Consider the following 24,497-nt stretch of genomic DNA (forward strand, 5'->3'; position numbering starts at 1 on the left):
CGCCTTTATTTACATAAGCTGAGTGTGACGAATTCGCTGTATTCGCGAGAGACCGAATTATTTATTTTGTAGCACACCTTTTCATTCATAATATGTCAAATCAAATCACTTTATTGATACTACAACATGTGCATAAGTCTCACGTGGTCCAATAACATTGCAGCCAATGTACAAGAACACACTGCACAGTTTACACATAATACACAGTCGAGATTTATGTAATATACACACAAAGTTATACGAATAAGTTGCAGAAGTCTGTAAATAGTAAATAACAATAAATTAAAATAATAAACAATAAATATTTTCGAAACTGCTGCATGTGCAAGAGGAAAGCCTACAAAATAAAGGCTGTAATGTGCAATATGACACAGCAAACTTTGACAGCATAGCATTACTGTAAATTATCAAAGGCATGTGTTTCTATGACTGATATGCATAATAGAATATGCATAATTTATATATTTAGATCTTTATGAAAATATAAATAATCAAAAATGTATTTTAGGACACACTCGTATTCTTGTGGTCTGCAGAGGCTGTAAGCGTCTGCCCTCTGAAGACCAGAGCTGGAAGATAGCAATGAACTCGTCTCCATGGTGATCTCTGAGGTATACCAGTGTAGAATTTCAACTGTTGGAGAAGGAGACAGCGCTAAAGAGGGAGGGATGGAGGGAGGGAGTGGAGGAAAAAGAGAGGGGAGGTAGGAACAGTGGGAGGAAGGGGGAGGGGAGAACGGAGAGAGAGAGAGAGAGAGAGAGACAGACTGAGAGAGAGAGAGAGAGAGAGTTGTAATTAGCTCAATGCTTGCTGTTTCCTGTCATGACAGTTCCCTGCTATTAACCCTTGGTCTCATCAGGCCAAAAAAATGTAGATGTGAATCTGAAGCATTAAGCAATAATCATTGAGGAAAAACTCATTTAGCTATAGAAAATATTTTCAAATTCCATTTGTGAACTTGTATGCATGTGCAAAGTTGAAGCAGAGTTGTACTTTTTAAATCTTAATTTTTGAAGCATAATAACATGCTATATGAAATAAAACATTTCAATTATGAGCATATTTGACCACAAAACTGAGAGTACCCAAATAACTTTCTTCAGAAACCCAGAAAGAGGCCCATAGACCTGTTGTCGTTCCCTCCCCCAATTCACAGCACAATCTGACTTCCCCCTTCCGAGAGTGTGAGATGGCTTACCCCCCAACCCCCTCACTCTGTCTGTCCCCTTTGAAAGGACAGGAGATAGCCGTTTTAAACGACAGGAGATAGCCCCCAATCATCTAGATCTATAGATTCTCTACCTGCAAACATGCAGTCATGAACCTCTCGTTCGCCCATCCCCTCTTCAGATGAATATTTACTCATATTTATTAATTCCGCAGTATTTACTTGGTTAAATCACCTCTTCAGGAATGTATGAATGAAGAGTGAGTAAAAAAGCACAATAATTACATGTTTAATTCAAGGGTAGGGAATTGTTTCACTGTGCTTGAATCTCTTTAAAGGGATTGTTCATCTGAAAATAAACATTCTGTCATCATTTACTCACTGGCACATTGCTCCAAGCCTGTGTACTTTTTCTTTCTTTCTGTGAAATATAGAAAAAGCCATTTTGAAAAATGGCTCATTGTTGCTGGGTTTTTTTTGCCCATACAATAGAAGTCAGTGGGTACTGAAGCAGTTTGGCTACCAAAATTCTTCAAAATATCTTTTGTGTTCTGCAAAAAAAAAGGAAAAAGAAAGTCATACAGATTTAGAATGACATGAGAGTGAGTAAATGATGACAGATATTTCATTTTTGGGTGAAATATCCCTTTAAGGCAACCGGATGTTTATAAAAGAGAGAAACGATATGCTATATATATATATATATATATATATATATATATATATATATATATATATATATATATATATATATATTACCTCTAGATATCTCTAGAGCTCTTCCAGGCTGTCAATATTTAAAAAAAAAAATACATACAGTATATTTATATATACAGTTTTTATAACTAACCTGAATTTTAAATCTGTGACTCATGTGAATATCTTAAGATACTGTAGATATGGAGCTGAATGAAATCAGTGTGCCTATGGAAAAACTCTCCAGATCATCAATATTTCTTTGGCTTGAGATCTTGCATGCTGTGTGTCTGTGTCAGTATGTGTTTTGATTTATTAATGCAGCAGGGAATCTCAGACAGCTGTCCTCAGCATAGATGACAACACGAGGAGCAAAAAGCTGAATAGCCTCCTCTAGTGGACATACTGTGACAGGACTTACCAGGTCTCTGAACGGTATTGAATTCAATGTATGTTTTTAGTAGACGAAGGACTATGTTATGCATTCTATTTAATGGTTCTGAATAATATAATTACAAGGGCTTTTGATTTGGTTAGCACCATTCATCAGAATATCTTCGTTTGTGTTCCACTGAAGACAGAAAGAGGTTTGGAATGACGTGAGTGTGAGTAAACCATGACAGAATTTTCATTTTTTGACGAACTATCCCTTTAAGAATTAGTCATTGGACAGCCCATGTTGATTTACTGCTAATATTAATTTCCCCCCAATTTTCATACAGTTTTGTCTAAGGAATTGGGCTAGTACACCCAATACACACACCATAGCAACAACCCACAAAAAACCTGGCAACCTGGTATTGCGTTAGTGAGATTTGCATGGGCAAGAAAATGTAAAAATCAAAATGTGTAATTTGGATAATCTAGTCATGTTTGCATACTCATTGTAAAACCAGGAGTTTCCCTTAATTAAATGTGTACGTGTTGTTGGTTCATTTTAGATGTTAAAACACAAAGTCTGGTTTTGTAAGGAAACAACAAGCATGGGGTGTGTTTTGGCAGCTGACTCACAGCAAGGTACTTCAGAACCTGTCTAACTAGAGTGGGTTTTAGATAAGCTGTGCCCAAGCCCTACCCCCTCAGATCTGTTGGAAACACATGGTCATGGCATTTTGAGTAAAAGTTAAGGATTGCATACACTACACGACTTTTCAAATCTGAACAGCTTTTAAAACACTAGGTGTCATACATTTACCCAACTGTAGTGGACATCATTCACTAAACGACTGAGGATCACACACTACCAGACTGTACAGTCATTCAGACAACCAGAACACAACAAAATTACACAGAAACATGTATTGTTAGGAGACACATGACAAATGAAAACAATATTTTTTAAAAAACAGGCTCAAAATATCAAACACGTTTGATATCCTCCTCTGACTGAACAGGGTTAAAATGAAAATACAAATGATGGAAGATGAAAAGATCCTGAAGATGAAAAATCAGAGTCTGATCTTAAAGCGTTGCTGGTTCCAATTGACTTGTATTTTTCCCATACTATGGAAATCATTGGGCACCAGCAATTGTTTAGTTGCCAAAATATTGTCTTTTATGTTCCACAAAAGAAAGAAACTCATACAGGTTTGGAACAACTTGAAAGTGATTAAATGATAACAGAATTTAAATTTTTGGGGGAACTGTCCCTTTAAGGCTCTCTCTTTACTGTTCAAGTATAAATCACTCTTAACACTAATGTACTTGAAGAAACAACTAGATAACCAACCCAAGCTGTTATGAAGAAATGATTTGTAGAATCAATGATGTGGTAAGAATCAGTGAATAATTAAAAGGTAATGAAGTAGTGAATGATTAGCAAATGTATCCAAATATATGTATTAAGGCTGAAAACCATAGATGAACTTAATATTTATCATTTAAGTTTGATTTTCCTCTCAGAAGAGAGTTTAATTTTAGCACTCAAGGCCTTGTCTGTGTATAGTGACACCTTTTTACTACTTCAGTAATTATTTATTTTAATTTAACGTAAAACGCCTTTAACAAGAGGTTGACTGTAAGTAATTTAGCTCAGTTTTAGCTGTACACATAAAGGCCTAGCTCCTTTTTCAGTTCACAATCCTGCCACAGCCTGTCTGTACTGAACAAAAGACATTTACTCAGGAAACCCTTCAGCCAATCAGAGGCTGCCTTTCATCCTGGCTGTACAAACCGGCCAATCACAGAAGTGCTTTCATAGCTGTTATCAGAATGTTGGCTTGGGTGGCTTGGAGAGCAGAGACTGCTGTGTAGAGAGAGAGAGAGGGCTGTCCTCCATGTTTTAATAAGCATTGACATTACCCACTGTTTTAAGCCATGCATCCACAGAGGTAAGAGATTTTTCATTGCTTATATGCTTTCTACACTACCTGTTCATGCTAATGGTTGAATTGTGTCATGCAGAAATACAGGATTTTCTGAGAGACAGGGGACAAAAACCTGTCCCAACACCAAAGAGCTGGATCCTGGCAGGCAGAGGCAACTCAGAAATCACACTCACACTGTGTTTTAGTCTCCAGGCTCGCATGGCTGACCTGTGCTAACACTGTGACCAAAATGGCCTCTCCTGGTCTCTCTCCTAGTAATGTTTCTCTAAAGCAGGAGAGGAGCACAGTCGTGTCAGTTTGTGTCACAGGCCAGACCTCTCAAAATGGAAGGCCCTGAGGAGCAGACAGTACAGACTGTAAGAGGAAGCGCACATGTAGAATGGCAGAAAGATCGAGCAGCAGTTTTGGCTCAGGTTGCAAGTTAAGGGAACACTTTTCAATGGCTGACATAATGCTGAATGTCCATTTTGCTCAGGTTATAGGCCTAATTTGCAAAAGCACACAGCAGAATGCTTCTGCTGAAAGAGTTATTGGATTTGAAATAGAAGAGACTTTCTTTTCTATTAACAGATGCATATAGACGGTGAAGTAGTCTTGTGTTTGCCTTTCTTGGTTAAATATCTACAGGCTTCTGTCTGTTGACTCAGGTTGTAAAGACTCTGTACAGGTCAGGCATTTTATCAAAACTTAGTTGTGGTATGAGCTGGCAGCCATTTCAGACAGACTTCCGCTTTCGGCTGTGCAACCACAAAGACTGTTTTTGTGTCTGTGAATGCAAGCATTTTTTCTTAATGTGGCATACTTGATGTCACATTTGTTGCCAGTATTTCAAATATTTCTCTTGGATGGCAAGTCATTGGATACTGTATTAACTACAGCAGGGATCTGTTCAGAAGGTCAAAGCAGTGGACTAGTGGTGGTTTTCCACAACCATAATGTCAAACCGAGGCGTTTTTTGTTGTTCTTGTTCTTAACTTGCTATAGCAGTCATTGTCAGCAAAATAACCTGCGCGTTTGACAGTTTGTCTGTTAATGCAAGTGATTAAACCTGATTGTTTATGGGCTTCACCTGTCTGACTGACAGTATCAGGCACTTGTGAGTTCATGATATCTGTTTGAGATTATATTTCTGGAAATGTGATTTATTATTTAACTGCTGAGATTTCAGGGTGATGGTTCAGTTTGTTTAAAAAAAGCAGAGGATTAAGTACAACAGGGAGATATAAGAAAACAAATAATTTGAATTATTAAGGTAATAATTATAGGTAATAATTTAAAATCATCATTATTATTTGTAGACAAATCAAAGTTACCATGATAAAAAATGTATTTCCAAAATATGAAATGATTCATTTTTGTTTTATTGTTTAAAACAATTTAAAAGTATTTTACTCCAATAAATGTCATGTGGAACCATATTTTTTTACACCTTGAATAAAATTGCGTACACATTTTAATCATCATTGTGAAAAAGTTGTAATCTAGTTTTTCAAGGTAAAAAAAAATACATATATTTAATAAAGGCTTTTTTGAAGAATTTGTTTTTAATATGATGATTGTTTTTATTACTAATTAATTATTTTTAATTATTATTTTAATGAGGCTTTTTTTTTTCTTCCATTTTTACATTTTTTAGTGGATTCAGACCGGACAATGAGCATCCTTGACCCTATTACAAAATCACTGAGCAATTGAAATTATTTTTAGTGGGTACATGAGCTAATTTTGGCAGCCGGCTGAGTGTAAGTCAGTCTTGAGCCGCTAAATGACAGCACATAAGAGTATTCCCAAGACCTACAATTTACCACGACTCCGGTTACATTTTCCAGCCCTTTCTTTGTCTCTTGGTGTTTACAAGGCCCTTGCTGCATTCCTGCGAGCTGCTCATTTGTCAAATCTCCGTTCAGCTCCTACTTAACAAAATGGTCGCCCTTCACCGTGACTGCAAGAAGGGGAGGAGTATAAAACCATCTGATATGTTTGTCCAAACATCTAAATCCTGTGTTTATTCACACTGGTAGTTTTCATGGTAGAATACGAGCGTTTTCCCCGTGAATGGCAGCAGCAGCCCTCCCTGCATTGCAGCAGTGTTTCAGAGCAGAGAGAGGGGAGCAGGGAGAGCCTGTGTGGCACACACAGCGCCAGCCGCCCAATCACGCGCCTCCGTGTGGCTCTCAAACCAATCGGCAGCACACAGCTGAGGTTAAAGATTGACAATCGCTCTGAGAGCAGCAGGGAGAGCAAGGCCCTTCTGGAAAATTCTGCACCTATCTTTGTCTCATCCCTCACTGCCTTGATATCTGAAAAAAAAACACATTTAAAAGGCTCAGCCTGAAGAATCTGTGTACTGTGCCTGTAAAGAAAAAGGTATGCTGTTATTATATCTCCGTTTTTAGATGGACAGTCATACAGTGCTAGTGTGACTGTGTGTTTTTGGGGAGGAAGCTTGTTTAAGGGTAAGGTTATAGGTGTATCTGTGATTGTATTTTGCCATTTTTAACTCATGTGTTCGGGTTGTTGTTTGCGTAAGAGGAACTGGATTCTGCTACGGGTGGGGAGTGGATGGTACATGTAGGTTGGACGTGAGAAGGCCAAGATGGCAAGTGCTCAAGCTCTACAGATGTTTGCCTTGTGCATGCTGTCAACACCCCTCCTCCCCATCTGCATTCTCTGAAGGTTGGGGGTGCGGGATGGAGCAAGATATCACTGCCACATCAGGGCAAGCGCATTAGATAGACCTGGTAAATGTCAATAACAGTGTGATTCTCTGATCATCTTGAGGTTTGTTCATGGAGGATGTTCTCTGTTCCTCTGTTCATGAACAAGACATGGTGGGGGTGTGTGCGATAATAACCCAGGCATCAGGAGAGAAAAAGAGCCTTTTTAAAACCGCTCAGGCTGCAAAATGATGGAAAACGTTGTGTCGCTTGGAAGGTTTCAAGTCCAAGTGCCGCATCGAAATTTAAATTTCCACAGAGGTGCACCATTGGCATCAAACAATGCTCAATCTGATGAGTTATGGGCCATCGGTCTGATGTGCATATCATATTCAGATGGCATTTGTGTGTTTATTGACATTTCAAATAGAAAGTTCTCTCTTGGCAGTGAGAGGAAACCATCTTGGCACTACTTCAGGCAGTAATAAACTGCAAAATATTATTTTCTTACTCAGTATTTTTGTATTGTTTCAGTACAAACATTCTTGAATTTAGATATTTACTTGAAGCAAAATTATATTTTGTTTTCTAAAATAAAAATATCGAAATGAAGTGAGACTTTGCTTAAAACAAAAGAAATATCTGCCTGTAGAGTAAGAAAACTAATCTTGTTTTTCCTTTGAATTATCAAGTTAATTGTTCTTACCCCATAGGCAGATATTTGTTTTCTTGTTTTAATCATAGACTGAAAATACTTTTCATTTGTTTTTAAGAAAAGAAGACTTAATATCTTAGGTCATTTTGATTCTCAAGTAAATGTATCTGGTTTTTAAATGTTTTTGCAGTGTATAATTAAACTGGGTTACCTGTTGTGTTCTTGGCTTGTTTACTGAAATGAAAATTATTTGCCTTTTTTGTACATATTTACATAAAATTTGATGTTTTTATGCCATGTCACTTGTTAACGAAACCATCAGGATAAAAATGGTGAAGTTATGTTAGATTTCATTGTCCAGTGTTGCCAAACACATTCCCTCTAAAGGTAAAAAACTAAAATTCAAGCCTAATTTTAGTAAAGCAATTTCTTTTACCAAAAAGAATGGCATGAGAAATACAGGTGCCATTATGGCAAAACAGCAGGTATACAAAATGGACATTTATATATCATTGATTTTGATTTTTTTTTTCATTGTGGCAGTTTGGTTGAAGGAGGAGGGAAGGAGTCAGATGCAATTGAAGGGATGGAAATCGCAACACGATCCAAGGGTGAGACTTGTCCTTTGTGTGAGAGTGCCACATTTATTTCCCAATTCAAGAGTCAAAACAGCGCAAAAATGTCAGCTGAGTTAATCATTCATATTTGTTTATGCTTTGTGGTCGGATTAAATTTTTTCAGTATGGTTTAGTTTATATGTGCAGTTATAACTACGTTCATGTCAGTAATTTGTACCATTACTGTGCAGTCTCTGATCAAGGGTCAGCAGAAAGGACCGTCCCTAAGCGCAAGGTTTCCAGCTCTCCTCACTCCTCAAATGGACACTCGCCTTCAGAATCCTCCTCTAGTCCTGTAAAAAAGAAGAAGAAACCAGGAGCTGTTAATAACAGTAAAGACCAGGTGCAACTTTCACTCTTTATACAAGCCCTTGTTCGGTCCGGCATGTACGTCATTCACTAATTTCAGCGTCCATCTGTTGTTTTTTGTTGTTGTTGTTTTTTGGGTGCCTCCTTCGTGGTGATACACTGTAAGATGTTATGATATTCATCAAAATATAGATGCACTATTTATGATTTAGTTCATTCAGGGTCGCTGGTTTTTCACATTTTCACCTGATTTGCTAAACCTGTAAAGAAGGCTACCTTATATTTGGCCACTTTAAGATTTGTGTGCACTTTTGGCAAATGTTACAAAATCTGCCAACAGCCTTGTCAATTAATAATGCAATTTTCTGCAAATGTTTTGTTCAATTTATTTCATGTTAATATAACATTTTCATCCACTTGGATTAAACTGTTTTAACATCAACTAATAAACATAATGTGATGCATAATTATTCTCACAATTAACAGATTTATGCAGATTGTAAAAATCTAATACTTAATTTTCCTGTTTTTTATCCCAAGCATACTTGCTTAACATTTAACATTTTGCTGATGTTTTAGCAACAAGAAAATTAATAATTTTGCTGTTTTAATTTAAGGTATTAAATTAAGTACATTATCTTTAGCAATTTAGCAAAACATCAAGTTTGTACTTTGTTTTTAAGAATTAACTTAAATAGAGTTATCATTTGAATAACAGCTATATTTAAGGACTGATGTCCTCAAAATGAAATAATTAAATCAATGAATATTAAATCGAAAAGTCTGTTTAACCAGGCTGTTATAGTTGCAAGAGTTTATCAATGTATTAATGCATTCCTGTGTTCTTGTTTTATTTGTGACTTGTTGGTATACGTGTTTTGATAGATGTGGCCATTGCATCACACCTTAAGCATCGTCACATCCACTGTTTTTCAGCGTCTCACACCATGAGTGTTTGCTTAACAGCAACCATATGCAAACAGACCATCCTTATTATCAAGCCCTGGTATAGGTTATTGATAAATCCTCGAGCTGACCACTACTGCTGTTGGAGGAGATCCAAACAAAAGATTTTAGCTTCTATAAAAGTGTCATCTTTCGAGAGTGAAATTAATTTTCGCAAACAACCTAAGGTCCATGCCTTAATATAATGAGCCCAGCCAAACAAACACTGTCATGCAAGCTAAGCAGAAATGTGTATCCAGGAACAGCCTATGATGCAGCTGCAATGAATTATTAGTCCTAAGCTTGTTTCCTTCTCTAACAAGGATGCATTTACTTTCATGTTTCAGGTTGAATGCCATTAATTCAATGCTCATTAGTCTACATTTGCCCTCTTCTGTCCTTCCATGCCACTTCCTGATCGATAGCCGTTGTGCCTGTTGGTTTTGTCTTATCTTTAATACCCATGTTTTGAAACCCCAACCCTCTGTTTCTCTCGCCCACATTCCAGTCAGAACTAAGACATGGTCCCTTTTACTATGTGAAGCAGCCCGCACTCACCACAGACCCTGTTGATGTTGTACCGCAGGACGGGCGGAATGACTTCTACTGTTGGGTGTGCCACCGCGAGGGCCAGGTGCTCTGCTGTGAGCTCTGCCCGCGCGTCTACCACGCTAAGTGCCTCAAACTGGCTGCAGAGCCCGAAGGAGACTGGTTCTGCCCTGAATGTGAGGTACTGGTGCATGCGGCTCTACTTTGTATAAAAACTATCTTCACAATGCAGATTGTTAGTAATTTGTAAATATTTTATTTAGGGCAAGATACTACAGGCAAAAATGTTGTTTAATTTATTAACTTTCTCTATTTTTGTCAGGATTTCAAATACTATACATATCCCCCCCCCCCCCCCCCCCCCCCCCCCATGACTTTGGTAGCACTAACATACACCAAACTTCACTTCCTGTTCCTTCTTTATTCTTCTGAAGGTTTTTTTTTAGAGAGGTTTGTTCTCTCCCCAAATTTATCACTACCAAAACACAGTAATAATAATTTAATTAGAAGGGTTGTATTGAGATTGTAAATATATATTTTTGCTATTATAAAAAATGTTCAGAGGTAAATCCATAATTACATTTTTAACAATATTTCAGTTGTAATTTATGAAATTTGTTGTATTTTGAATCCATTTTTTCTTTGTAAAAGGCAAAAAGTTGATCATGCTGATTTCAAAGGAAAGGATTCATTAGTTTGAATACACATTGAACCAAAAACTATCATAACATCTTAGTTGATAATTCAGTATACTTTATTTTTGACAAAACATCCCATGTTTCGGTAGTGACTGCACATTTTCGGTAGTGACAGTAAAGCTTTAGTAGAAACCATATAACATTACAGAATTTTTACTTGCATACTAAAACACTACTAAAATACAAAAAAAGTTAGGTAAAATTTGGTAATGACGTTTTTAAACAGGGTGTCCGCGTGTCCTTAAAAAGTCTTAATGTCTTAAATTCAGATTCGATGGGTCTTAAATATTTTTGGTCACATTACCGTTAAAATATCTTTAGTCTGACGAACCTAATGACTGTTAACGTTAACGCTAGTACAATACAGATCGAACTACCTTCTTTGTGAATATAATGTTCTCAATAATAATAAATATAAGTCCAGCTACAGCTAGCTGACCACCAGCCTTCTAGCTAGTTTAAAATGTTTTTGGCTTTTTTTATTTTCCTGACCGGACAAACATTCGGATTAAAACGTTAGTGACAAAAAAATAGCCAGCGAAGCTTCGAAAGGAAAGAATGATTCTTCTGATTTTAATACATTCAACGTAACCAGCGATTGTTAATGGAATGGTATCAAGGTCGGGCTGCCTATCTCTTTGTGAGAGACTTCAAAACAAATGAGCATAACAGCACACATAAAGAAACACGCTGAGGTAAAAAATCTAAATATGTAGTTTACTTATAACATGATATAGTTCAGTAACATACTACCAAGGGAGCTATTTCGATGAATATTCTCACGATTGCAAATGTTACATTGATTTTAGTTCAATAAGTGAAAGTGACGTGACATACGGCCAAGTATGGTACCCATACTCGGAATTTGTTCTCTGCAATTAACCCATCCAAAGCGCACACACACAGCAGTGAACACACACCCGGAGCAGTGGGCAGCCATTTATGCTGCGGGGCCTAGGGAGCAGTGGGGGGTTGGGAGCATGTGGTAGTTTTGTGGGGATATTTTGTGTGGAATATTGTCTGCTGAAATGAAAAGTTATACTGTAGTGAAAAATATAATTCATGACAGCGATTAATTTTTTTCTTTTTACATTAAATATTACATATACGTATGCAATATAATGTGTATTTTCATTACAGGTTTAGGTCTTAAATTTCATGACTTAAACATGCATGTTTTGGTAGTGACATGAAAAATGCAGGACACTTTTTTTTTTTTTTTTTACATAGTTTTATAATTTACAAAGAAAATATTAAATAAATACTTTTTTCTGAATTTGTTTTTAAATTTATTGGTTAGAGTTCAGGACAGCCACTTCCCAATTGAAAGTACCCAATAAATGATGATTTTATATATATATATATATATATATATATATATATATATATATATATATATATATATATATATATATATATATATATATATTAGTAACCTTAATTTTAAATATTATTGTGGGTTTCAATAAACATCTAAGGTTTGAATGCTTAAATGCTTTTAATGGAAGTTTTGTATATACTTAAACACAACATTTTAGAAAACGTTTAATACAATTTTTTTTGCAATTCCTAATGTAATCAATCAACTGGGGAAGTATGGTCATATCAGCTAAATTTACTTTTTTCTTTTTTTTTTTCTTTATACTTAAGATTTGCTTGACGATTTTCCACCCTTTCTGACTTTTAGCATTATTGATTTTGCTTCTGTAATTTTAAAACTTCTATACTGTATCGCTTTTTGTATTTTAAACATAAGCTGTAACTGGCGGCATATGATGCCAATGATATCTGAATGATTCATTTTTGCAGCTTAAAAAAATGATATAGATGATATAGAAACATGGCTTTAATATTTGCATTAAAATAAAGCTTCAAGTATTTCTCACTTTTGTTTACAGAAAATAACAGTTGCAGAGTGCATAGAGACTCAGAGTAAAGCTATGACAATGCTCACATTGGACCAGCTGTCTTTCCTGCTGAAGTTTGCTCTCCAGAAGATGAAGCAGCCTGGGGTAAATTTCATTAGTTTCCATGGCTCTGCAGATCTATGATTTAGTCCATGATATTAGAGAGTTGTGCCTATATCTAGCACAAAAACAATGCAACTATCTGGCATTGTATTGCTTTACCACTTTTTTTAACATTGTACACTTCATGAAATGAGAGCCTTACATTTAAGCCCCTTTCCTCATAGAACAAGCACAGACGCATTCTGCTCACCTGCAAAGCTTCATGAATATCTCAGTGGTGCTCTTTAGGATTGCTTTCACACTAGAGCTTTTCACATCAAAATTTGGTTTGTTTGGTTGGGTTAAAAGTGTTTTTTAAATGGTGTGCCAACACAAGTGTCATTCTGTGCGTGCAATATGCTATTCAAATTACTGTAAGAAACGGGAAGCACTGCTTGCCAAAAATTAATGGTAAAAAATACTGTGACAGTGATTCAGGCATTACAATGTGTTTTTAATTTTTAACTTTAATACAAAAATATTTCTTTTATTTTCTTCAGACGGAGCCGTTTCAGAAGCCGGTGTCCCTGGAACAGCATCCTGATTATGCAGAGTATATATTTCATCCCATGGATCTCTGCACTTTAGAAAAGGTGAAAGTCAAGCATTTGATCCTGAAAAATCGACACACTCAGTTCTTACGAGTGTATAATATCTGGCATCTTATAAAAGTGTTTTATTAGTGTGTTCACTTTTTGTTCTTATTCAGAATATTAAAAAGAAAATGTACGGCTCCACTGAGGCTTTCCTGGCTGATGTGAAGTGGATTTTGCACAACTGCATCATTTATAATGGAGGTCGGTTGCTAACGGTTCAACAGTATTGTCAAATTTGTTTCTGCTGAATGATTGTTTTGTTAAAACTCTTTGCGTTTGTTTTTCTCATAGGCAACCATAAACTTACAGCAACGGCTAAAGTTATTATAAAGATCTGTGAACATGAAGTATGTACTATAAATTATAAAAACTATAAGCCAAAATACGCAAACGCTTTATTCAGTGCCAATTTGTAAAAAAAAACAATAATTTTTCAGATGAATGAGATCGAGGTCTGTCCAGAGTGCTATCTCTCTGCATGCCAGAAAAGGGACAACTGGTTTTGTGAACCATGTGTGAGTGTATTAGACTAAAAAAATGAAATTCCTTCTTCACATAGTAACTAGTGTGAGTTAACCATCTGTTCATGCAATTTTTGTGTGCATCACATTATCAGAGCAACCCCCACCCTCTGGTCTGGGCCAAGCTGAAGGGATTCCCATTTTGGCCTGCTAAAGCTCTTCGAGACAAAGATGGACAAGTGGATGCACGGTTCTTTGGGCAGCATGACAGGTGAGGACAGCTGAACTGGGTCCTTCTAACCATCCACAAAATGTCAAGCAATAAATCAGTTTGCTCCATCTTAATCTGAGTTTTTACCAGAAGTGACAGTCAGCAGTGTTGCACCAAAGGATTTTGACAGGACATTTGCAGGTTGACAGTTTCTTTGATTGCTTGGATAAAAAAAAAACTTAAAACATTTTTTAATATCATAGTATTAAAAAAAGTTATTCCACATTCTGCCCAGTGTTCTGAAGTCTATAAGTGTATTAAATATCATAATTATTACTGCATAAATACTACATATGTACATAATATTTATGTAATATTAATCCTGTAATATAAAAATTTTATATAGATGTATGAATGTTACTGTGCTAGCAATTAAAGGTTTAAATATGAATGCTATATTATTTAAAAAAAAAATACATAATTTTATAAAAGTAAGAAACTTTTAAAATGAATATCCTGTTACTTTTACAGTACAGTTCCATTACATGTGTTACAAGCGTGATTTCAATGAAGTATTAATAATTTAATTTAAAAAGTTGAATTTAAGTTGAATTTTAATTTAAGTTTAAACTTTAAATAAGAACAAGTACTTCATCAAAATGAATATTTTAATTATTGTATTAACATTTAAGTAAATTTTGTATTTTTGTTTACATAAAACAATGTTACTGAGCTTCTATTTGCACAGACTCCACTAATAATATCTGTTATTGATTATTTTCATAATGGATTTTTTTGCTCCAATTTTAATTAGATTTTGCAGTCCTACTTTTCTGAGTGTAACTGTGAATGTAACTACTAGCAATTAAAGGTTTAAATACGAATGCTACGTTATTACAAAAATTACATATTTTTTCTGTAAAAGTAAAACTTCTTAAATTAATATTCTATTACTGTTACAGTAAAGTTTGATTGCATGTTACGTGCAGGCTTTCAATGAAGTATTAACAATTTAAACTATAAATAAGACCAAGTACTTATCAAAACTTAAGTATCAAAATGTATATTTTAATAATTTTATTGACATTTAACCCTATTGTGCTGCCTTTTTAATTTGAATTTTTTAATTTTTTTAATTTTTGTGTTTACATAAACATGTTACTGAGTATGTGCGCAGACCCAACTAATACTTTTTTTTTCTTTTCTTTTTTTTGCAATTTTATCAATTAGATGTTGCAGCCCTACATTTCTCCACAATATGTTTTGATTTGCTGTGAATGATATTGCGATGCTTTTTGAGTCTAGGTGAAGACAGAAACTTTACATGACATTTCACAATTTATAGAAAATACTTGGGGTCAAGCATGACTTCATTTTATCCTAACTTATTTGTTTTTATTTAAAGGGCCTGGGTTCCTATTAACAACTGCTACCTCATGTCCAAAGAGATCCCCTTCTCTGTGAAGAAGACCAAGAGCATCTTCAACAGTGCCATGCAGGAGATGGAAGTATATGTAGAGAACATCCGGAAAAAATTCGGAGTCTTCAATTATGCTCCATTCCGTACACCTTACACACCAGACAACCAGTTCCAGATGCTCCTGGATCCCGCAAACCCAAGCGCGGGCTCCGTCAAACCTGAAAAACAGGAGAAGATCAAGTTCAGCTTTGATGTAACAGCATCTCCTAAGTTGCTCGTGGGAAAGAGCATGGTGTCCAGTGGAAACGTAGGGAGTGGAACAGGAAGGCGAATCTCAATGACGGACATGCCTCGTTCACCGATGAGCACTAACTCCTCTGCCCATACGGGATCTGATGGAGAACAGGAGACTGCAGAGAAAGGTCATGCGAGAGCGGCTCTCCCACATTACAACACTGGAGAGGAGTCAGTGGACTGCACTGGTATTTAGAACATTAAAACACACTGCTGCTTTGTGTAGCGTATGAACTGTTCACATGTTAAACATATTAAAAAGAGCTATGTAGTAGAAACTGACGCAACCTGCCAAAAAACATCATCTGCTATAGTTTTAGATTCTGTAAAAAAAATGGGCTAACACAAATTCTCAATATCAACTAGTTGCTTATTAGCATGCCTATTATTAACAAATTGGCTGTTTATTTGTACTAATAAAGCACATATTCTACATGACCATATTGTACATCCCTAATCCTATCCAATACCTAAACTTAACAATTATCTTACTAACTATTAAATAGCAGCAAATTTGGAGTTTGAGGCAAAAGTTGAATAGTGAGAATTGTATCTTAAAATAAAGTGTGACCAAAAATACATTTCATAATAATATTTAAACAGTGGTATGTATTATTAAAGCTAATTTCTGCTATTACAGCATCGCCTGCCCCTCCTAGAGCAGGCCTCACAGGAAACACCTTAGAGAGCCCTAAACCTTTCCACTCACCGGCTCCCAGCACCCCTGTTAAACAGGAGAAGACCCCCACTACCGGCAGCATCCTCAACCTCAACCTCGGTAAACTTCCTTCAGTTGATTAATCCATTGATTATTTCTTTGATTAATTGTTTTATTTGATGATAGCCAAAAGTGTGGCGTCAATAAGATTTTTAATATTTTTCAAGTGCTGCATTTATTTGATAGAAAGCACAGTTTTTATGGAAATATTGTGAATGAACAGTTTCTATTTTAATATAATTTTAAATATAATTTATTTCTGTCATGGCAAAGCTTGGACTTTTCAGCATCATTACTTCTGGTCTTCTAATATGCTGATTTTCTGCTCAGGAACCATTACTTATTATTATCAGTGTTGAAATCAGTACAGTCACAGCACAATATTTGTGCAGGATTCTTTGATAAGTTCAAAAGAATAGCATTTATTTGAAATATATAAGACATTAAAGTCTCTAATGTGGATAATTAATTGGAATAGTTATTCCACAAAAAGCCTTTCTACGTCTTTCTAGAAATTATTTATATATGACATCTTGTAGCTCAAAAAAGGATGACATGAATTTAAAATGTAAAACTTCAGTATTACTTAATTCAGTCCGTATGCTTTTAGATATGCTCATAATGGGCTAGTGAGAGCCTTGTGATCTTTTTCAGATCGTAGTAAGGCAGAGATGGACTTGAAGGAGCTGAGTGAAAGTGTCCAGCAACAACAGCAGCAGGGGGCTCAGCCCTCCCTCACCTCCACTAAGAGACAGATCAGGACCTGTTTCCAGCTCAACCTGGATAAGACCATCGAGAGCTGCAAAGCACAGCTGGGTCAGTTCAGATTGAAATCTGTCAAGGTTATGTCATCAGCCATTTTGACAGTTTAAATTGACGTACAATCGCAATTGCAACAGCTTCCAGTGTTCTGCTGCCATTCACAAACCATTCTATTAAAACTCTCCTGATGTATTTTCTTATGTTTCTTAAGAAGTAGTTTTTGTTTTGTTTGTCCAATGTGGTATTGTGACAAAACATAAATCATTTATGACTAATTTCACCTTCTGCAATATCTAATAGTTTTTAGAATTCTAAATATAATGAAACTGCCCCCCCACCAAAAAAAACTAAACATTTTCAGATTCTTTTTTGAACTTTTCAAATATAAAATTATTGATAGAGAATGTGCAGCCATTGTATTACTTTCCTGAAGGTTAAACATTTACTCTGTCTCACAGGTATAGACGAAATATCTGAGGATGTGTATAAAGGAGTAGAGCACAGTGATTCAGAGGAATCCGACAAGTCTGACTCCAGCGACAGTGAATATGGCAGCGATGATGAACCGAAATCTAAGAGCGGCCAAGACGACAAAAACACAGTTGATGATAAAAATGAGAAAGAGCCACCCAAGAAAAAGTCTAAACCATTGGTGGCTACTGGTGTGGACAAAGACAACAGCACAGAGTCTGCTGCAACAGCCATTATAGAAACCAAAGGAGAAACCAGCCAAAAAACAAGCACCTCCGAGCCTTTAGCTAAAGACAAACCAGTTATAGATTCTGAGAAAGAACCTCCTGAGAAACTGAAAGCTGCTCCTGCACCCCCAGAATCCAGAGAGGAACCCAAGGGCTCTGAAGAGGCCGTGCAGCCAGCATCTGTGGATGTAGACATGGACTCGGACTCTGAAAGGGAGCTGGTCATCGACCTGGGAGAAGAGCAAGCAGGGAAGGAGAGGAAGAGGAACAGGAAAGATTCAGGCGCTGTCACCGCACTCAAAGAGCCTACAGCCTCCAAATCTGAAGGTCAGATTTCCTTAATGAATCAGTGTAAGAATCAAGTCTGGGTAACACTTCTTGCAACATCAGCCAGTTGCTATTAGACCAGCAGCATCAAGTAAGTTTTACAGTGTTGGCCAAAATTATTAGAACACTTGGCATATTTAAGAGGTTTCAGCTGTTTTTGTTGAATTGGCCATTACAGAACCCATAAAACGAAATATTGCCGGAACTAAGGAATCTGCTGGAACATTGAAAATGATGGACTGGCCCCCTCAAAGTCTGGACCTCAACCCCATCGAGCAAATTTGGGGCGAGTTGGAAAATAAACTGGACAGATCTATTGTATATTCAAAGGAAAGCCTTTGGCTTGAGTTTCAGAAGGCATGGGATAACATTAGTGTTGAAGTTCTCAGGAAATATATCGACACTATGCCAGAGAGATGTGCTGATGTAATTGCTGCAAAACAAAACTGATAAAAACAGTACTACTCACTTCATCTGATATTTATTGTGCTCAGAGCAACCATCTGCATGTTTCATGAACATTATGAATTGAAATCATGTTTTGGAGGCAAAAAAGCTCTATTTTCTGATGTCAGGTGTTCTAATAATTTTGGCTACCACTGTATGTAAACAATAAAAGTGAACAAGTGTGCAAAACAGTAAAAATCTCAGCCAGTCACATGAGAGTTAAAGGTGCACTCAGTAATTCTATTTATAAAGCAATTAAAATTATATATATATATATATATATATATATATATATATATATATATATATATATATATATATATATATATATATATATATATATCTTGCATCTATAAAGTAACCCAGATCCACGTAAAATAAAACTGCTTTTATTAGTTTTGTTTTTACGTGGATCCGAGTTCCTGCTGATCGCTACATGATCACATGACTTGCCGAATGCTACTTCTGTTGCTACTAAGTAACCCCATTATTATCAGACATTTTCACTTACAGAATAAATGATGAGTGACTGCAAATTTATACAATGGCATGGTAAGCGAAAACGTTTTAACTTGCCTGATGTTGTCAATCGCTCTCTCGTTTCATACAAACACAACTGCGCCATCTTGCGTCTCAGTTAATGATTGTGATGAAATAAAAAATCACCTCAGAAGAGTTTTTATTATTATTACCGTCATATTGTAGTCTTGTTTATATTTCAGTAGGTTTGTACGTTGGAGTAGACGTTTTTATCTTAAATATTTCATGCCCATAACTGACATTTGTATTAACATTGTGCATTTTTTTGGTCATTTTATTGTGTTTTTGACATTTTATCAGTATTTTTGATATCTGTTAATAATGTTAATTTTGTTGTGTATTAAAACAAGAAGTGTTACTTTGGCAACTATCTTTAAAAAAATAAAAAGTTTATTTCAAGTAAAAAAAAAATGTTTTTATGGTTTTTGGTTAACTATAATAACCATGTTACATGCTCTCATTTTCTTTGATTGCAGGTAAAGCCACTCCAATTTCAAGCAGTCTAACCCAGCCTCAAAACTCAACGGTCCTCTCCTCCTCCCCGACTGTTAAGGACCCATCTCAGTCCCCTTTGGCCGTACCGCTTAACATAATACCCCTCACAGCAGCTCCGACCAGCACCACTCTAACCTCCCCCACCCTCCCCATCACCACTCCCTCCACCGCAAACAGTTCCTCACCCATCTCCACCAGCACAGTAAAGAAGCAGCGGCCCTTACTGCCCCGAGAGACTGTTCCTGTGGTGCAGCAGGCCGTCGTGTGGAACCCCACCACCAAGTTTCAGACGTCCTCTCAAAAGTGGCACATGCAGAAGGTGCACAGGCAGCAGCAGGGCCAAACGCAACCAGCCACACAGGCGCAGGTGTTAACACAGGTGCAGCGCACCCAACAACCGCAGCAGCAAGCGCAGGTCTCCTCATCCTCGACGGGACAGCAGCCTTCATCCAGCACCAGATACCAAACACGACAGTCTGTGAAAAGTATGCAGTCGATTTTAATTAATACTATAAATGTCATATGTACATTTACCGGTCAAAACTATGGAATAATTACGATATTTTTGTAAATGTTTTAGATAGAGGTCTCTTATAGTTGCATTTATTTGATTTAAAAATACAAAAAACGGTATTCAACGTTATAAAAGTAAGACCTATTATTAAGAATTGAGCACCAAATCAGCATATTAGAATGATTTCTGAAGGACGCATGGAGTAATGGCTGCTGAAAATTCAGCTCTGCGTCACAGGAATGAATGGCATTTTAAAATTTTAAATATTTAAAAAAGTTAATTGAAATTGCAATAATATTTCACAATGTTACTGTTTTACTGTGTTTTTAATCAAGTAAATGCTGCTCTGCTGAGCATAAGAGACACCTTTCAAAAACATTAAAACATACTAATTGTTCCAAACTTTGTAATAATGTTGTTGGTTGTGTTTATCCAGCAGTACAACAGAAAGACTCTGCACACACCACCTCCACCTCTGCTGTCACACTGGTGACCAGTACACCCGTATCAGCCCCCATGATGGCAGGACACACCGTCAGCTCTTCCTCTTCTTCATCAACATCCACAACTGGAGACTTCCAGATCCCCACCACATCTGCAGATGTAGCAGCTGATATAGCAAAGTACACTAACAAAGTGAGATCGCTAAGGAAATGGCGGTTGCAAACCATATGTTTAGCTGAAAACCATTTTAATGGTTCTGTTAGTGTAATTATTGATGTGTTTGACAAACTGTTTTTAAACTATTAACAGATCATGGATGCAATTAAAGGGACGATGACTGAGATATATAAGGACCTTACCAAAAGCACGTCGGGAACCACAATAGCGGAGGTTTGTATTTGTCAAGTAAATCTGGAGAAGTGCAAAGCACTGTGGGTAAATTATTTAACAACTTGAATATATAAATAAAACAGCCGTTTTTATCCTGTTACAGATTAGACGGTTGCGAATTGAAATTGAAAAACTGCAGTGGCTGCATCAACAAGAATTATCAGAGATGAAGCACAATTTAGGTATGTGATTAGGTATCTGATAATATAGTAGTCAACATTTGAAGTGGACCAAAAAAGTTAATCAAAGAACGTGTTTTAGGACAACTTTGATGAAAGGTTTTGATCCACTTCAGATGCTGACTGTCTGTGAATTTTAAAGTGCAAGAAAAAATGCTATTTAAATACAAAGTCTGCATGTCTTGTGTGTGAATGACATGCAGTTTTCTTTACTACACATACTCAAGCACACATGACGTCAAGCACGTTATAGCACTTAAATTTTGGAAAATCTAAAACAAATTTCATAGGGCCCTAACAATTACATTTTTGTTATAGTTGTAATAAAATATTGTACATATTTTTCAATTAATTAGACATGCTTTTGTTTACTAAAATAAAATGTAATTTAACCATTAAAATTAAAAGTTAAAGTTTTAAACAGAAAACAAAATAATAATAATAATAATTTGAGAGAAAAATTAAATAGAATTTGGGGAAATATAAAACAGATTCTCTAGGGCCATACTGATATCGTACCAGAATACTGTGCATCAATAATCCATCCTGACTGCATATTTGTTTCCCCATTTGTTAAATGTGATGTACTCAGAGCTAACCATGGCAGAGATGAGGCAGAGTCTTGAGCAGGAGCGAGAGCGAATCGTGACGGAGGTCAAGAAACAGATGGAGGTGGAAAAACAGCAGGCTGTAGATGAAACTAAAAAGAAGCAATGGTGTGCAAACTGCAGAAAGGAGGCCATTTTCTACTGCTGCTGGAACACCAGCTACTGCGACTATCCCTGCCAACAAGCACACTGGCCCGAGCACATGAAATCATGCACACAGTCTGGTAAGACATAGAATCAGACTATATATATATAGTCCAAGGCTGCATTTAGTTTTATATTTAGTCTTCAGTGTCACATGATCCTTCAGAAATCATTCTAATATGCTGATTTGGTGCTCAAAAAAAATGTATTATTACCAATGTTGAAAGCAGTTGTGCTGCTTCCTGTTTTTGTGGAAACCATAATATATTTTGGTATTCTAGAAGTCTTTTGTAACATCAATTTCATGCATGCTTGCTGAATAAAAGTAGTTCTTTCAAAAAAAAGAAAAAAACTTTGAATGCTGGTGTATTTATGTAGTGTATGAAATGACTTTGTGCATTCCAGCAACATCATCACAGCAAGAACAAGAGTCAGAAGGTGGCACAGATGTTACTCCCAAAGCCCCTGGACAGCCAAACAACTCGCCTAGAGAGACTGTATCTGCTACACCTGCAGACAAAGACAGTGAAGTGGATAAAGCCAAGGACAGTGTCGCTGTCACTATGTCCTAGCTCACATGTTCAAAACATACACTACATCAGCACTTATGTCTGTACAGCTGTACATAGATGTTGTCAAATTCTTCACTACGAAAATTTTTAACAAACCTTTGTCTTGCCTGATTGTGCTTTTGTTTTGTTTGTTGTTTCTGTGTATGACTGTCTGAATGTTTCAAATATAAGACACAAAAACCACCCAAACATTTCCTTCTGTAGGTTTGAGAGGGTTGTCTGCTTCTTTGTTGGGTTCGATTCTAAACACAAAAGGCCAGTTTAATTATTTTATTTTTTAAAGTCGTCTTGTACGTGGGCTCTGATAACTTCTAAATTTATTTTTTTAATGTTGCCAAAATATATTTATAATATTCCGAAAGCCTCATCTGCTGGTAATCTTTCAAAGATGAGTCTTTTTTTTTGTTTTCAGTTCCAAAAGCTAGTACAGAATGTAGTTATTTTTAATTTTAGTTTTTTAAGAAGAGTATTGTGTTGTATTCATATATTATTCATGCTATTTCATCAAAAGAACATTTGGTTATATAAAACTTATAAGACTACATTATATGTTGATATTCGCAAAATATGACTACTTTATCACTATCTTGTTCGATTGTGTGTCTCCATGGAAAAGAGATGGTTAAAACATGTTGTAAAACTGTATTATCACTAGATAAGAGTGAGTATTATTAATCTGAGCTTCTGTTTATTTGATTTCCTGTATCTTAAATGCCTTTGGATTGTTCTGTTTCGCCTGCTGTTCACTTCTGTGATCTGTTGATGTTGAAGTTTGTAACATCAGTAGGATCTCATGGGTCTCTTTTTAAGTTTACCTTAGAAGTTGAAAGGTTGTGTTAGATCATTGATGAATGATAGTAGATTGTGTCATGTTTATATTGTTGGTGTCAAATAATTGTTACGATGAGTAATTTAGATTTACTTTTTTTATATATTTTTTTTAAAGTACCCAAATTTATTTTATTTGAATATTGGCTAAATTAATTTTTTTAATTACTTTTTAATATTAACAGGACTGTAGCTTCACACCAGTACAGGTGATTAAGGAAGTACTTGTTTAATGCTGTTTTTGTTAGTTATAATTTTGCATATATCATTCATACGATGCTGTATTCTCAATGTTTGAAGGACAGATTCTTAAGAACCCATAAGATACTGTATCTATGAACCACAAACAGAAACATTCCTGTATGTTATGCACTTAATAGTGCATACATATGTTATTTCAAACCATATACAGAAAAGGAAAGCGGTTGAGAGTGGCTGTCAGTCTAACGAAGAACAGATCGATGTTTACATATTGTATATAAATAAAGATTCGGTGGTCTAAATTGTAATTTAATAGTTTTTGTATGGTGCAAGTGAATTAAAGAGAACACCTGGTATTGGAGCATTGGAGTCATTCTTTGATTGACTATATATATATATATATATATATATAACTACTTTGTTTGGACCTTCAAATGTGTTTTAAATTGGAAGTATTCATAAAATCTGAAATGTTATATGCTACATATACTTCTGGGTTGTGTTAAAGTGTTATTCTAAAAAGAAGTGATTTGTTTTTGCCACAGAATGATTGTGGTGACTTGTGTTTTATTTTTGTGGACATCTCTGTTTGCTGCCAAATCTTGTATTGTTGGCTGAATCTGAAGGAAGGCAACCAGGCAAGTCAGAATCCAATGTTTGTGTAACATATTTTCTAATAATATGCGCTCATTGGCTACGTGTCTGTCAAAAATGAGATCCTGATGTGTAAAAATGAAAAATGCATCACTGAAACTTCAATGCATCCAATCTAGAAATTCTGTTTTTTTTTTTAAATAAATAAAATATTTTTAATTTATCAATTGTTTTACTACTATTACTAATAACGATAAAATATGTAAATCCCGTCAAATCCAGACCCCCTATTTATTATTAAATCGTATAAGAAGAATATAATTAAATTGTACCAGGGGTATTGCATGCATGGCTTTTACCAAGCAGCACTTCTGCATGTCAGATATTCTCGGATGGTGCATTTTCACCCCCAAGACACTGCGTC

At 35.8% G+C, this 24,497-nt stretch overlaps 1 protein-coding gene across 3 annotated transcripts; it reads left to right on the top strand.

Annotated features, from left to right (window-relative positions):
- Positions 1-4,085: 4,085 nt before the first annotated feature.
- Positions 4,086-23,839, top strand: LOC306855403 (MYND-type zinc finger-containing chromatin reader ZMYND8-like). Of its 3 annotated transcripts, none has more exons than XM_079394108.1 (20): positions 4,086-4,194; positions 8,047-8,114; positions 8,312-8,463; positions 9,883-10,104; positions 12,520-12,633; positions 13,131-13,223; positions 13,340-13,427; positions 13,518-13,573; positions 13,664-13,741; positions 13,843-13,958; positions 15,304-15,800; positions 16,253-16,390; positions 16,985-17,146; positions 17,551-18,117; positions 19,581-20,084; positions 20,550-20,749; positions 20,867-20,947; positions 21,051-21,129; positions 21,719-21,958; positions 22,284-23,839. In XM_079394108.1, exons 1-20 carry the CDS (start codon positions 4,181-4,183, stop codon positions 22,448-22,450), a joined length of 3,636 nt encoding a protein of 1,211 aa, XP_079250234.1. In that variant the 5' UTR covers positions 4,086-4,180; the 3' UTR covers positions 22,451-23,839. The 3 variants fall into 3 exon arrangements, with proteins under 3 accessions (XP_079250234.1, XP_079250235.1, XP_079250236.1); XM_079394109.1 differs by having other exon boundaries at positions 20,553-20,749; positions 22,284-23,833; XM_079394110.1 differs by lacking the exon at positions 4,086-4,194 and adding an exon at positions 5,077-6,558.
- The last annotated feature ends 658 nt before the right edge of the window (positions 23,840-24,497 follow it).

Source organism: Barbus barbus, assembly GCF_936440315.1.
Source record: "Barbus barbus genome assembly, chromosome: 35".
NCBI classification, from domain to species: Eukaryota; Metazoa; Chordata; class Actinopteri; order Cypriniformes; family Cyprinidae; genus Barbus; species Barbus barbus.

Bases quoted from the DNA above. Each gene is read 5' to 3' on its own strand.
- LOC306855403 (XM_079394108.1), top strand. The intron at 8,464-9,882 runs GTGCAACTTTCA...CCCACATTCCAG, and splicing joins TTAATAACAGTAAAGACCAG to TCAGAACTAAGACATGGTCC. The intron at 21,130-21,718 runs GTATGTGATTAG...TGATGTACTCAG, and splicing joins AGAGATGAAGCACAATTTAG to AGCTAACCATGGCAGAGATG.